The 16853-nt window shown below is 37.1% G+C and overlaps 1 protein-coding gene across 10 annotated transcripts in view; it reads right to left on the bottom strand.

Moving 5' to 3' along the window:
• The window catches only part of ENAH (ENAH actin regulator), a 159142-nt gene that overhangs the window by 31787 nt on the left and 110502 nt on the right, over positions 1 to 16853 (bottom strand). For 6 of the 10 annotated variants that reach the window (XM_055419800.1, XM_055419802.1, XM_055419804.1 and 3 more), the window contains exon 4: positions 8049 to 8133. In XM_055419800.1, coding sequence (XP_055275775.1) covers positions 8049 to 8133 — 85 coding nt within the window. Of the gene's footprint in view, positions 1 to 8048; positions 8134 to 12925; positions 12983 to 16853 lie in introns of all 10 variants that reach the window. The other 4 variants (XM_055419798.1, XM_055419801.1, XM_055419803.1 and 1 more) reach the window with 1 other exon arrangement.

The raw sequence follows: 16853 nt of genomic DNA, 5'->3' as shown, positions 1-16853 counted from the left end.
CATATAGATATATAGTATATATTTTCCTGTATCAGGTCTTGGTTTCAAATATATGGGATCTTTAAGCTCAGTCATGCAGGACCCAGTTCCCTGACCAGGGATCAAACCCGTTTCCCACCTCCTGCCACATTAGGAGAGCAATATCTCTGGAACATCAGGGAAGTCTAAAATAGCTACAGATGTTTGCTTTATGAATAAAATATATTCTTAGTTCTCTGAAGCTATTATAGCATACTATTAGGTTTTCTTCTGTTCCCTGTTATTACTTCTATTTCCTCCAATATCAATTTTCTGTTTGTTTTGATCTGTCTTCATGTTGTAGAAGTTATCCTTAGAGACATGAGGATCCCTGGCTGTCCACTCACATTTATAAGCAGTACTAAAGCTGATTCAGAACACCTTAAAAAAATGAGCTTCACTGGGAAGGACCCTGGATGTCAACATCTTTTTCTCTTGGCTGAGGAAGTTTCTCGAGGAGGACTCTTCTGAGGACTCTTCTTCCTCACCTGATTCTACAGGTCTGGCTGCCAATGACGGCAACTGAGCAAGGGAGAGAGAGAAAGTTGGCGGCTTTCACTCATCCCCCCTCCAGTATGGCCTCTCACCCACATTTTCTCTTCTCTGTCCTGGGTCAGTTTAGCTTTTGCTGGTCTACTAAGTTAGTGCCCACCTATATAGGTTTTTATGGTTACCATAATAAAGAACCACACACTAGGTGGCTTAAAACAACAGATATTCACTCCCTCAGTATGAGTTAAAGTCTGAGATCAAGGTGTTGGCAGGGCTAGTTCCTTCTAAGGGCCCCAGGGGAAGAGTCTTGTCCATGCCTTCCTCTTTCTTCTCAGAAGGCCGGTAACTGTTGGCATTCCTTGCCTTGCAGAAGCATCACTATAGTCTCTGCCTCCATCTTTACATGGTGTTTTCTGTGTCTTCACATGGTTATCTTGCTTCTGTAACTTTCTCATCTTCTTATAAGAACACCAATCACGTTGGACAAAGGGGGTCCATCTCACTTGAGTATGACCTCATCATAACTAACAACTCTATTTCCAAAAAGTTGTATTTTGAGGTAGTGGATTTCTTGGGAGACACTATTCAATTTGTAACATCACTCACCAACAAAACTGCAGAAACCAGAAAACAGATGGCCATTACTTGTCTTCATATCATACAACTGATGTCCCTAAAGAGCAACTGAAGTTCCTCAATGTCCAATGGACTGTCCCAAACAAAAGCAGATTCTTCAGAAATCAGATTCCTACTTCACTCCCTCTTCAAGGTACAGCTCAGAGAGCATCTCATCAGGAATGCCTTCCACTGGCTCTCAGAGCACAGACAGAAGAGCCCAGGCAGCATGAAAAGAGTGCATATTATCTTATTTAATGGCTATTTTCTGCCTGTTATATTCCAACACCTACATATAAATGAATTCAGTACCACTAGCTTTTTGGCTTTTTATTAAAAACTTTATTCAGGTCCCTACTCTCAAACAGCCAACAATATTCACTGTAGAGTTAAGACTCATATGTAAAATAAAAAACAAACAATAAAATATAAAAAGCATGTGGTTAAATTGTAGGAGTTCAGAAAAGGAAATCATTAAAATACCTGGAGAAGAGTCTACGGAAAAATTATAAGACAAAAAGAACAAGAAGGACAGACAGAAGAGGTAACATGCTACTCAGGGGAAGTGCAGAGGGAAAAACAGGGTATGGTGAATAGACAGTCATACAGAGGAAAGAGACACATGAAGGGGCTCTCCAGGCCAAAGAACTGAACTGGATTTAAGGAGAGCTGGCCGCCAAGAATGCAGGCAGCGAGTGACAGGAGTGCCTGGACTCTTATTCAAGTTGGTAGATTTGACCAGTCAGACTATCTTTCCCCACTTCAAAATTCTAATGGAATTAAAAATATACATAAACAAACTCATTACAAAGTAGGAAATTACACTGAGTGGTCTTTTGTAGACCAAATTTATCATTAAATTTTTGGAAGACAGAAAGGGTAGGGAGGAGTTACATGTCTAGAATTCTTTCCCAGTTTCTACAGACTAGCACATTCAACAACCTAGTCAACATCGCTACTTGAAGTGCAGCATTGTCAAAATTCATCTGCTCTCCCCCCAAAAAATCTACTCAGTCTCGCCCATTTCAGTTCATAGAAAATTCATCCTTCCCACTAGCTTACATTAAAAGCCACAACTCCTCCTCTTCTCTCACACCCACGGACAGTCTGTACACCAGATCACTGCTCCCACTACCTGGGGAAGCCACCACTATCTCCAACCTAGTTAAGGTCTCAACAGAGCGGCCAGACTAAAAGGTGAAACCGCTCAGTCCAACTCTTTGCGACCCCATGGACTGTAGTTCACCAGGCACCTCGGTCCATGGGATTTTCCAGGCAAGAATACTGGAGTGGGTTGTCATTTCCTTCTCCAGGGGATCTGCCTAACCCAGGGATCGAACACTGGTCCCCCGCATCACAGGCAGACTCTTTACCATCTGAGCCACCAGGTAATCCCATAATCAACAGACTAATTCTGTTAAAAATTTTAAGCCAGATCATTCCCATCAAAATCATCCTATGGGTCCTTCATTTCTCTCAGAATAAAAGATAAATTCTTTATAATCGCCTGCAAGGTCCTGCATGATACGACTCTCCTTTTTTGCTCCTGTTCTCTCGGCTAAAGCTGCAATATCTCCTTGTTCCTCCCTACACACGTGAGCACAGTCCTGCCTTAAGGCTCTGCAGAACCATTCCCTCTGCTGCAACGCGCTTACCCAGACATCTACTCCGTTAATTTCTTCTGTTCATTTCTAGAAGATGTACTCCAACCAGCCTCTTTAAAGTTATAACCACTTCCCCTGCCTTCCGGCAACATATACTCCCTTTATTCAGCTCTATTTCTCCCCACAGCACTGACCACCTTCTACTACACCATGCCACATTCCCTCTATTCTCTGACTAGGGTGAGACTTTTTATCCACCGCTCCTCACCTTCATGTACTGTAAGCCCTTAGAACAAAACACATAGCCTTGAACACAACTGGACTGAAGAGTGGAGGCATCCAGAGTCCAGAACACACACGGAGGATGGCTGAAGCAGACATGAGAAGAAGCTGGGGAAGACCTAACTTGAGATGAGCAGATAAGAGAGAATGGGAGTGTGAAATGCAACCATAATCAAGCTGATGAAGAAACACACACATTATCTGAAGAATGCACCAGTCATCCCTCTGCTCCCTAATCATTAAAAATAATTTTATGTTTCTTTTTACTTTTGCTAGTATGGCTACTAGAAAAATTTTAATTGAATGTGTAGCTTATATTTCTACTGAACAGTTCTGGTCTAGAACGTACAGTTAAAAATAGCACCAAGAAGGGACTTCCCTGGGGGTCCAGTGATTTAAGAATCCGCCTGCCAATGCAAGGGACAAAGGTTCGATCCCTGGTCAGGGAACTAAGATCTCATATGCCTAACAGCAACTAAGCCTGTGCACCACAAATTACAGAGCCATGCACTCCTAAGCCTGTGCACCACAGCTAAGACCTGATGTAGCCATAAATAAATAAATATCTTTAAAAATATCACTAAGAATACAGAACAAAGAAACAGAGTAAGGAAATGAGAAAACACAAGTATCATAAGGAAATAACTCAGGAGGCCCAGCATTTGATCAGCAGGAGCTCCCCAAAAAGAGAACAGAAGAAACAGAAGGAAATGGTTAAAGAAATTAAAATTTCTTTAAAATTTAGGAGTTGTGGCTAAGTCTTAAACAGAAACAGTCCACTAAGTATTGAGCTTAATAAATAGGGGAGGACCCCAAAACCTAATCTAATCACATCTTGGTGAAAACTCAGACTACTGTGGTTACTGAGAAGGTTAAATGGATTCTCGGAAGGGGGAAAAAGATCACCTACAACATAAAGACAAATTTAGTAACAGTAACAGAAAGACTGCAAATGTATAAACCTTGAAAATAATAAAAAAGATGACGTGTCTGCCAAAGCTAGGTTGAAGAATAGAAGAAAGGGGGCAGCGGGATGTGCAGAATCACTGCACCCCTCGTACAGAGTAGGAGTTAAGACATATTGTCTAAGGCTGTTGTTGTTTAGTGACTCAGTTGTATGTGACTCTTTGAGACCCCATGGACTGTAACCTGCCAGGCTCCTCTGTCCATTAAATTCTCCAGGCAAGAATACTGGAGTCAGTTGACATTTCCTTCTCCAGGGATCGAACCTGTGTCTTCTGCATAGGCAGGCAGATTCTTTACTGCTGAGCTACCAGCAAAGCCCTAGAGGAACTAAAAAGAGTAACTACTCATAATTGGCAGGGGAAGTAAAGAAATCTTCATTTTTCATAGCAAAGACTTAATAGCTACTCTCTGTAATGTGACTAATCAAAAAATAGAAACAAATTATTATGGAAGAACTCATCAAAAGTACTTAAGGTAGAAATGGTTAAAAATGTTTAACTCTGGTGATTAATATGAGGGGAAGACACAATTGTGCAGCAGATTACCCTCCCTAACTTGAGACCCTCCTGTACTGTTTGAGCAAAAAAGGTTTAATAAAAAAAAATTAATCTGGCAGTAATAAAGTAGGAATAACTGAAAGGGATCTAGGTTAAAGATAGAAAAACTAGAAAGTCAAATCTATAGTAGTATATAAGAGAATAAATACTGGAGAAAGCTACTACCAATGAGAATATTAGAACAGTAAAACCAACAGGCTTTCAGAGAAAGAAAGAACAAACTGTACTTGAATAGATATCGTGAATGAAGATAATTATAGACTTTCCAAGCAGCAATTCTGGGAGAAATATTAGAGAGAAGGAATGTAAACTACGAATGACATCATAAGGGTTTAAACTGAGGCATCAGTGGGATACTCAGGTGGATGAGCTCTACAACAGAATTCTCACTGAGGATCCATTGTTGGAATTAAAGGGGTCTGTGAGCCATGCAATTAAAAGATGCTTACTCCTTGGAAGGAAAGTTATGACCAATCTAGATAGCATATTAAAAAGAAGAGACATTACTTTGCCAACAAAGGTCCGTCTAGTCAAGGCTATGGTTTTTCCAGTGGTCATGTATGGATGTGAGAGTTGGACTGTGAAGAAAGCTGATCGCCGAAGAATTGATGCTTTTGAACTGTGGTGTTGGAGAAGGCTCTTGAGAGTCCCTTGGACTGCAAGGAGATCCAACCAGTCCATTCTAAAGGAGATCAGTCCTGGGTGTTCACTGGAAGGACTGATGCTAAAGCTGAAACTCCAATACTTTGGCCACCTCATGTGAAAAGTTGACTCATTGGAAAAGACTGATGCTGGGAGGGATTGGGGGCAGGAGGAGAAAGGGATGAGAGAGAATGAGATGGCTGGAAGGCATCACCGACTCGGTGGACATGAGTTTGAGTGAACTCTGGGAGTTGGTGATGAACAGGGAGGCCTGGCGTGCTGTGATTCATGGGGTTGCAAAGAGTATCGGACACTAAACTCTAAAGCAACTGAACTGAACTGTGATCTTCTGGACCATGTAAGGGCAGAAGTATGCACAACCACACACACACACACACATCTGAAGTGGGGGGGACAGGATAGAAGGAGGCAGTAGTTCACCACTTGCTCCTAGTTCTTAATAAGGACCCATGACACTACTCCATTTCACTGGAAATATGGGTCTAGATCTCTACTGGATAATTAGGAGCTGTAGATTTTGAAGCCATCAGCATAAAACTACAAGACCCAACCAAACCATCAATTTTTCAAAGGTTATACCGTGGTGCAGAAAGAAAAAACAAAGATAGTTTAGTGTAAAACCTTACACAAGAAAACAAAGAGGTACAAAAAGCAGAGAAAAGGAAAAGGTGCTTACCAAAAAGAAGAGATTCTAAAGTATCAAAAGGAAGAAAGAGAAGTGGTACATGTGTTCTAAGAGAAGACTAGTCTAAGTAAATGATGGAAGCAGCATGCCCAGTAGATCTGTGGAGACACAGGCAGATTTCATAAGAATAAAAAAGAAGTGTGTGGAGAATAGAGAAAAAGAATGAAGATGAAATTAATATTGAAGAGAGAAGGAAACTGGTTGGTGTCAATGTGGAAGGAGAAAGCAGTCTATGCGTGACTGTGGACAGAACATATAAAATTTATATGAACTTTTCAGAAGTTTGGATTTCATGCTTCAAAATGACTGAGTTCAAGTCTTCAACTAAACAAGGAAGTAATGTAAACATCTTCAATTTTCAAACTCTAAAGCATCTACTTATATACAAACAGAAAAACTTCAAGTTCAGATGAACACTTTGAAAAGAGAAAAAATATACATGAGGCACTGTGTTCTAGTAACAATTACTAAAAATTCACTTAAAATACTCATTTCCAACTACAACTGTATGCTGCAAGTTCTTGACAGCCCTGTGCAAAGCGGATGTCCCACCTGTGACCCTGAATGAGTCAGCAGTACTAGCAGATGGTTTCTGTCTCTATTCTCTACTGTCCTGGTCTCCAGCAACTGTATCTGGGATTGCTTGCTTGCCAACTTTGTATCACCAAAAGATTACGTACTACGTTCAGGGTTTTCTCCTGGTTCTTCCTCAGTTCAGTTCAGTTCAGTTCAGTCGCTCAGTCGTGTCCGACTCTCCGCGACCCCATGAATCACAGCACGCCAGGCCTCCCTGTCCATCACCAACTCCCGGAGTTCACTCAAACTCATGTCCACAGAGTCGGTGATGCCATCTAGCCATCTCATTCTCCGTCGTCCCCTTCTCCTCCCGCCCCCAACCTTTCCCAGCATCAGAGTCTTTTCCAGTGAGTCAACTCGTCGCATGAGGTGGCCAAAGTATTGCAGTTCCTAGCCTTCTATAAATGTACTACTCTTAATATTTAGGATGATAGTTCCCTGGCCAGGGATCAAACATGTGCCCCTGGCAGTGCAAAGACAGAGTCTTAACCACTGGACTACTAGGAAAGTCCCCTATGATCATTTTTTATTAACTACTTTTCTTTTTTTGTGTGCGAGACAGATCATTACAATTTCCGTTAGAATTATCCTAGTGTGTTTAAAACTTTCAACATAGAACTGAAATGATTATGTCCTTCTAATTTTCTTTATTTCTACAGAAACTCATTTTATTCATATCTGTCACAGCATCACTCTAAAGGGCAGACAGAGTTTCACCAAATGTGGAGGCTATTTCTGGAACTATCTGAAGATACAGACTGTCAAAAACAAAACTCATTTTGGGAGATCCTGGAGGGCATCCTTCAAGGACTAAGTGGTTACACAGCAAAGCAACCAACACAGAACCACAGCAAGAGATCCCTTGACCATCCATCATGGAAACATGGCACATATATTAAGATAACATAAAGACTATAAAGAATGTTTCAAATGTGAGGTCCAAATCAAAGACAACAATAAAAAATACTGGCTTGCCATGAAGCAAATGCCTTTCAATTGGAAAATTCCATCTACATGATGGCTATCAATTCTCCAGAACAAAACAGGGGTAATCTACTAGTAACGAAAAGAAACACCAACATCTCCAAAAAGTTTTCATCTGTTTAAGCAGGACACCTGGTTTGACTAGATCAATTTTAGTTACTGATTGTACCTGAATTTTATAAAACTGTTTTGTTATAAAGTAGCTTATAATTTAGAGGCTAGTTTGCTAATTCAGAAAAAAACAATCCCTAGATGAAGCTGTATTATAATTTCAAATGTATTTCTACACTGTACTGAAAATAATGAATATTATTGATTTCATTAAACCAGAAGTTTAATCAAAATCAGAATGACTATACACTTCATTACAAAGTCCTATCTAATGTCCAATGCCTTATACAGTTAACACTATTTCAACCTTCTAAATTAGTCACTTGACAGCCATAACGATCACAGATTAATTTATAACAGCTATAAAAATAAGATGTCTTGAAGACTTCTTAACAGTACACATTTCGTGATGAGACACAATCTACTTTCAATATCAGATGTTCACAGACTGGTCTTCTGCAGTAGACAGGGGCAAATAATGACTTGGGAATTTACCTTCTTTGAATTTCCAATTCTTCTTGTGATGGGCCATTCTGAACTTGGGCAGGTAGTTGTGAATTTTGTCTAGGCAATGTTGGCCCTAAAAAGGGAGGGAAACATTATAAATGAACATTATCTTTATACTGTGCCGGACAGAGGAGATAAAATCATGAGAATAACATAAAACCATCACATATTTACAAATGTATCTTCTTTTTGTTTAGCAAAATAAAATATAAGCTTCATATAACACACAGCAAATGAAAGACTGCAACAAAATAGTCATTATTTCCAGAAGGCTTACTTGAAACAAATGGAAAACATCAACAATAAAGGAAAAATAAACATTTATATATGAAGAGCTTGAGTAAAACAAGTGTTCAATGAGCATCTGAATAGGCACCTAAGCTTGACATTTTCTAAGACAATGAGACATTCTCTTTGGGGTACTTATTCATGAAGTGGAGAGGGAGAACTTAAATGAAAAATCAGAATTCAAAAACTCACCTAAATAGAACACTGGAAATGAAAAACAGGAGAGAGAAAGCATGAGAACCTTATTACTAGACTGATGCACGCTAATGCATTTATCAAACTTGCCCACTTTAAGTTGCCATTCTTATTTAATGGCCTGGCATTTCCAGCACTGGTGAAAACAAACATTTGCTAAACTTTCACATGTAATTAATCTACTTATCTGAACTTTTAATGTAACAGAGATAACTGCAATACTTTTTCATTTGGGGCAAAACAAAACAAAAAACCTGCATTCAAACCAACACGATTCTGTCATGAGAAACTAATGACCATTCATTCCCATGTCATATAAAATGCAGACCCATTTTTAGCATCTCATAAAGAAGGCCACTAAACAATGGGATATTCTAATGTCACTGGATATAAAAATTGTGTCACAAAATGAGATAAATAAAATACTGGACCTAATATACAATGCTTACAGTTATAATAGAACAATCTTGAATTTAATCCAGTAAAGAAGAGAATAAAGAAATAGTAGTTATCTTCCACTCTTTGGAGAGAAATATATGCATAATGATAATGCTGTACATATTTGTGAATCTCTAGTGTGCTAGCAAAGGCCCCTGGTAGATATTTTGAAAGTGTTTTTATAGACCACTAGTATAAAAGATAGTTAATAAATAAATGCTTCTAAGTGCTAGGGCAAATTCTTGTAAATCTGAGTTAACAGCACAAAGTATCTATTTTATACTAGTGGAGATTTCACAAAGAGAAGGATAAGGTTCATTAAAATATAATACAGTACTTGCTATATCCCAAGTGTAAAAAAATAATTTGATCTGAACTTACCTACTAATTTTTCCCTCATCTCTTTACATGTTTTTAATCATTTAATTTGTCCTCTGAAGACAAATTAGATGACAACTGCAATGATACTTCACTAGATTTCCTAAAAGTCTCTGCTATTTTAAGAGCCACATAAAGGAAATATAAAAATATATTAATTCCATGTAATCAGTAACAGCAAAAACAAAAAATCAAAAAGCTTCTAAAATTAAGAATGCATTTAAATGTTTGCATAAATGAAAATATATAATGTCTAGTAAACAGATTGGAATTCTCTCCTTTCTGATATCAAAATGATGATACAAAAATAGACTGCCATATTCAGCCATACACTAATGTTTAGTGTACATTACTTGTCTCTCTGGCAGAAGGAGGGAGACAAACAAGGTGGGAAGGTACTTTAGAAATATACAAACTAGTCGGGGGCAGTATTTCCAAAGTTATATCTATCAAAAAAAATTAAATATGAGTATTTAGCATGGGCAACTCATAAGACCATCATAGTTTAACTATTTTCAAAAATAATGTTTGGATATTGAAGTTAAAACCTCACGCGGCTCAAATAATTAATCAGGTGAATGTCAGATTTGTTTGGCATCAATCTCAAATTTGATCCTAACACATCTATACCAGGCACTGTAACATTAATAGATTAAATTCACCAATTAAAATCTCTCTATGTTAAGTTTCAACACAAATACATAAATTCAAGAGAAAGATGTCAACATCTCAACTCAATCCTACTGACTTCATTTAAAAGTTTTTTAAATTTAAAGAAAGTTTGACATAACTCACAAAAAAATCTGAATGTGAGAAAGGTCTCTTTTAGCAATTCATAAAAACTAATTTGGATTTTTAAGTTTAAGTTTTGAGTTTTAAGTTTCTTCAGCAAACTTGTTTTAAAAGGAGCTTTTAAAAAATGTGGGTAATATTTTCTGGCTAATATTGTTAGTTATAAAAATAGTTTACAATAAGGAAGATCCTTTTTAAATGGGAGGAACCCAAGAACAACTGAAAAACACTCTAAAATTCTTTTCTACATGGTTCTTGGTGATAATGGGTTATCTTTCCAAAAACTTTCTTTAAAAGGGGTGGGGGGTGGGAACAGAAAAGGAGAAGCCTCCTCCCCCAGCATTTTCTCACATCCATATTTAATCTGATTATTTTGTTTACTCTTTATCAATACTGTCAACTCACAATTAACAAGCACATTGAAATTTATGTGCATTTAAAAATAATATAAATGTACCGTGAGATTAAAATAAGAGTTCTAGATAAGTTATGAACTTTAGGTACACAATTACATTCTTTCTTCTTATTCAACACTCTATTGGGTTACACAGTTGGTAAATTATACCAAAGGCACCACACAACATGAAGCAGCAGTTAAGAGTACAAGCTGTCAGCTGCCACTGTACTTTCTATAATACAACTACTGGTTACTCCACACAGGTCATATGTCTACATGAGTATCTGTGTTCTCATAGAATACAAAAAAAAAAAAAGGTAGTTTTCTAACAAGTGGGTTAAGTAACAACATTTTAGGAGCATCACAGGATGGTCAACAGTTCTTTTGGAGGGAAAAGGGAGAAGAGGCAAGTGAACCTGCTTTGTCCCTACTCTAATGTCATACAGAACAGTATATGAGTTAGGTTTTTCTGTTTTATTACCAGAGCCAGAGACAATAGTTGGTCTTAATGTGTCCTGGCTAGGATTCATGTAGCAAAGTATGTAAATCATTGATTCTAATAAAGAAAATGTGTCCACGTTGCTGATACGCTAACTTACAAATGATGGAAATCAGAACAGAACATCTCTCTAAACCAGGAATGAATGGCATTTCAGTCTTGACTTCAGGACTGAGTTTTGGCTAAAGCACATTTCACTTATTGTCACGTTTTAATTTTCACATATCTTGCTTCACATTTAGCCACAGACTATTTTAAAACACAGGACTAAAAGACAAATAAGTGTTATTATACACAATACAATCAGGTTTAAACTTAGTAATGTGGTAATTATATTGTTTGCACACAGTTAAATCAATCAAAGGTAATAATGGGGGAAATTTGCTTTTTAAACACATTATTTTACAGCTTAAAAAAATTCACCTTTATGAAGGCCAAATCTTTTCTCTGCAATTGGGTAAACTCTATTATTCTGCAACTGGGTAAACTCTTATCTATTATTCTGCATGTGAAACCCCATATATTAAGTAGCAAAGTACAGAACATCAAATAGGCTTTCAAAAAGAGCTACAGAGTCCTAATAACACAAACCAGAACAATCATACTCGCAGCTAGTTCAAAAGATGGCCTGGAAGAACCCCCAGGAGGAGGCAGAAAAATCAAAAGTTATTAATTAAACACTTAATCTGCAACGATTAACTGAGGAATCTGAGACAGAGTGAAGTGTTTATACAGGGCCACATGACAGGCCCACTCGTATATTGTCACCTGGAGCAATTATAAAACCTCAGGTGATTGAGGAATGCATCAGAATTCTCATTTTGGGGGGCAATTAATAACATATTTCCTTGCCTAAACCAGCAAGTATATCAACCTTAAAACAATTATCTTTATAGGTAAAGCAACAATATTAGTAGTACTGAAGGAGCATATCAAAAACTCTGAGTCACGTGGATAAAATAAACATACACAGCTGAACTGTTCATATAAAATTTTAGTAGTATTTATCATTTTATCTCTCATAAAATAATCCGGCCAGTTAAGGTATACAGTAGTCAAAAAGGCATATCTGAGTCAAAGGTGGTGGGGTGCTGCGCCTGTAAGATTTAAAAGTCATTTTTTGAACTAGGGTTTTCAAAACCAAAATTTTAAAATCAAATTAGACTAAAAGGAATTCAGATGTCTGTCTGTGTGTGTGTGTAAATGGGAAAGAAGGATATGCACATACTGGATTAACTGCAATGTGGAAAAAAGGCTAAGTGACATAACTGATTTGCCCATGCAAACAACACATACATGTGCAAACATGTGTGTATGAGCGTGAGAGTGAAAGAAAACACAATATAAGCCTAAAGTTACTAAGCCACAGATATCTAACCTACTGAATAAAGGAGGCTGTCGAACAGAAATCAACCTATCAAAGCATGAAAGAGCTCACAGCTGCCTCACAACATGTACATTTGAAAATTAATTCAAGCTAAGCAAAAGCTCTCTTCCAGTAAATCACAATTACATTCCTGACATCACAGTAAGATGGATAAAACTTTCCCCCTAAAACTCTTAATTTAAAAGACTGCTCTCAAACAAAATAGTTAAAAACGAACAAACAAAAACCCCTCTCATTCATGTTGGAAGAAGTAAACAAGAATTAGTTCTGAGATCCTAATTAACTAAATCCTCGCTAGGAAGCCAACTCAATAGCTGACTGACCAAATCACCTACATGAACCACAACAAATATCACAACATAAAACAGTAGCTTGCTGTATATCCCAAATACCACAAACCAGACCATGGCCTAAGGAAACAAAAGTTATGGAAATGCGCAAGTAGTATGTACCACAGCTTGAAAAAGTAATGTAAACATAATGTTGCTTACCACAGAAAATACATCGCAAATTAGTGCTGTCCTGGGTAGCAGTAACCTTGCTCTGGGCTGCAACAGACACCTTGGTGTTAGAAGCTTCAAAAGACAATGGGGCCATCTGAAGAACTTCACATAAACTAAAAGGTGCTTTGAAAGGTTCAAAACGTATTATACATACGTCCTAGCTAGATCCTCATTCTGGAAACTCTGTAATTTAATACAAACGTATCCTCTGTAACATAATTTTTTCAAAAAATTTTATGTGTATTTTTTTTGTGTGGAAAAACCCTATAATAAGCCACAGATCAAATGATGCACTTACAGCTTAATTATTTCCTGAGTTACACAATCAGAAAATGCATCAATTTGCATTTTATAATTTATCTTAAAACGTAAATGGATCTGAGATACAGGGAGTCCAATCTCTGGCCATTAGTTAATTTCATGATAGTTACCCTCTTTCAGTATTGCTCATTTAAAAGAATTAGCAGCTGAAAAAAATTTAAGGGAAATGCTTATAATTAGCTTAACATGAGCTGAACTCATTTCTCCTAGTTGAAAAAGACCAAAGCCATTTTAAAACAGTCCCCAGCAATTAAACTGTTACATATTCATTGATGTAAAGTAAGAATATCTTCATTTTTCACTTTGAAAAACATCAAAACTATTGTTTTATCAAGCCACATTTTATTTTTCCTTTTTTATTCCACATGTGTATATGCATACACATGTTGAAGAAAAATCTTACTAAAAATGTGTGGCCACATCAAAAGGCCATTTAGTATTTAGGCTATCTACGCTAAAATTTACTTTGAGTATTAACGAGATAAATTCTCTTTAAGTGAAAAAATTCAATGAGGAGGAGGTGATAATTTATGAAAAGGGGAAAAGCTTTTATAAAAGCAAGATGACACTCAAAATTGGGGTGACAAAAACAAAACTAAATTTCTTTTAGTTTTACATTAATAACACTCAAAACTTTACATCAATACTTTTCTATAAAATACTAAAGAAATTATTTTCAGCTTGGGAAAGATTTTCTCTTCCAATCAGTATTAATCAAGAAACAGTGAACAAGTTAAAAATATACTGACTTAAGAAAGACTACAGAAAGGCAAAAACAGTATTTTAGATTTCCCTTAAAACTGTATTCTTTAATAATAAAATATATGCTAACTAAAAAAAGTCTGCATAGAATCAGAACCAAACCAATTTATATTTTAAGAATATACACCTGAAAACGGTAATAAATCTTAAACAATCAAGAAAATCTTTATCATTTATAGAAATTAGATTTAATACAATCCAATTAAGTTTAAACCTTGCTTTAAAGATATTAAATACAGCAGATTTTTTAAACACAAACAAATAAGACTGATGAATGTCACCTTTGCTAAGTACTTCCACCCACCCAATCAATTATTATTAAAGTAGCATGCACAATTATTTACAGTAATGACATAAAAAAAGACCACAGGCACACATATAAAATGTCTACTAGCCTAATCAGATCATGCCAAAGATGATAAACCATTTAGAAAATTTTCAGTAATTATATTTTAAGTTTAAACTTAAAAAAAAAATGTCTTACCGATGTCTGTAAATGACTACTTCTATAAAGCCTTTATTAAATAAACATGCCTAGTCTTCAGGTTTTACCTTTCAGTTCCTTTCATTTATATTTAAAAGATTAAAAAATAAAAAAAATATTAAAAACTTACAGGAAAAACCTGAGAAATTATCTCGTCTCTGACAGCAAAGAAACTGCCACATTCCGTTACCAATCATTTTGGCAAAAAGTCATCTGACAATTGTCAGAATGCAGGTAAAACATTATTACCACATAAGACACAAAACTCTCAATCTCGTGACAATTTAAACAATTATGCAATATTCTATGCAACCTGGTATCTTTAAATATCTTCTTCCTACTGACTTTTACTTCATACCATCCTGTAAAGTACTGATCTAAATTCTGATAAGCTAGATTGAGTTCTACTGCAGTGTGCATTTCCCGAAGATACTAAATTATTCATTCCATCATATGCATAAGGCTAACAGCACTTCCTGCTTAATACTGATGCTGTTGACTCTTTGCTCAACTGAGGGAGGAGCATAGAATATAGGAAAAGAAGGTTCAGTGTTCGGATTGAAGAAATTCAGTTAGAAAAAGAAAAAAAGGGACATTTCTCTTTAAATCAGCGTATTAGAATAGGCTTAGGGCTTAGAGAAATAAGGATGGACCCTAAAGGAAAACACAAACTGAGGAGGTTAAGCTGTATCAAAAAAGCAAAACTTAACCTCTATGTTAGACTTCAAGATAAGAAAAATGACCCATCTCGATTAGCTACACCGACCTTGAAACAGTCTTGTCATGGTTGTTCACACAGTTCTAATAGTTTGTAAAACAGCTATCCCTCAGGCTTTCTCCACCCTTTAACATACTTTATTGTTAGGTGTTTTGTACAAGCAGGTAAGTACAGAAACCTTGGGTGCGATACTAGGAGAAAATGACAAGATGTCACTGTTACTGCTATATAGAATTAGTGCAGCAGATTCTTAGTGTTCACATATTTAACCTGAGAGGTTTCCACTGTCAGCAATTAATCTCAAAGCAATTTGTAATGAAGATACTACCCATTCTCAGCATTTTTTCTGAGGATTAAATGAGAAAATGTTTGCTTAGAGCTGGTTTTAATTTGGTTTGTGTTCTCTGGAAAGCTGGTCTGTTGAGTGAGCACAGAACCAGCATCCAAATTAACAGTGACTCCCATGAGGGCCCCAGGTTATTATCCTCATGATTGCAAAGTGCTACTGTCACCAGTTGTGAGAGGGTATGAAAGCAGGTTAAAAAGCAAAGACATCACTTTGCCAACAAAGGTCCCTCTAGTCAAGGCTATGGTTTTTCCAGTGGCCACATATGGATATGAGAGTTGGACTATAAAGAAAGATGAGCACCAAAGAACTGATGGTTCTGAACTGTGGTGCTGGAGAAGACTCCTTAGAGTCCCTTGGACTGCAAGGATATCCAGCCAGTCCACCCTAAAGGAGATCAGTCCTGGGTGTTCATTGGAAGGACTGATGCTAAAGCTGAAACTCCAATACTTTGGCCACCTCATGTGAAGAGTTGACTCACTGGAAAAGAGTCTGATGCTGGGAGAGATTGGGGGCAGGAGGAGAAGGGGATGACAGAAGATGAGATGGCTGGATGGCATCACTGACTCGATGCATATAAGTTTGAGTAAGCTCCGGGGGTTGGTGATGGACAGGGAAGCCTGGCATGCTGCAGTCCATGGAGTCACAAAGAGTCAGACACGACTAAGCACTGAACTGAACTGACTGAAAGCAAATGTGTTTGTGTTTGTTCGAATACATCTAGAATAGAATGGAGGAAGACACTGCAGTGTGGTATGGTTGCCTTTCCTCATAAAGGAGGTACTGTGAAATATAAACTGGGGCAGCCACTATGGAAAACAATATTGAAATTTCCCCCAGAATTAACAACAGAACTACCATATAATCCAGAAATCCCACTTCTTGGTATATTCCCAAAGGAATGAAAACAGGTAACTGAAGAAATAATCTGCATTCCCATGGACAGTGCAGCAACAGTCACAAAACTTGAGATACAAAACAACCTAAGTGTTCATTAACAGATGAATGGATAAAGATGCACTATATATATTAATATATATACATTAATATACACACACTGCAATATTATTCAGCCATAGGAAAAAGGAAATCCTACTATCAGCAGCAATATGGATATATCCTGAAGGTATTATGCTAACTGTGATAAGCTGGACAAAGAGACTGCATGGAATCACCTGGATGTGGAATCTAAAAAAGCTAAATTCACAGAAACAGACAATAGAAGACTGACTGCCAGGGGCTGGGGAGTGGGGTGGATAGATAATAGGCTGGTAAAAGAGTACAC

Source organism: Moschus berezovskii, chromosome 17, assembly GCF_049115385.1.
Source record: "Moschus berezovskii isolate FMDL1 chromosome 17, NW_MosBer_1.0, whole genome shotgun sequence".
In the NCBI taxonomy this organism is placed as follows: domain Eukaryota; kingdom Metazoa; phylum Chordata; class Mammalia; order Artiodactyla; family Moschidae; genus Moschus; species Moschus berezovskii.
This window is presented reverse-complemented; position numbering and strand designations above follow the sequence as displayed.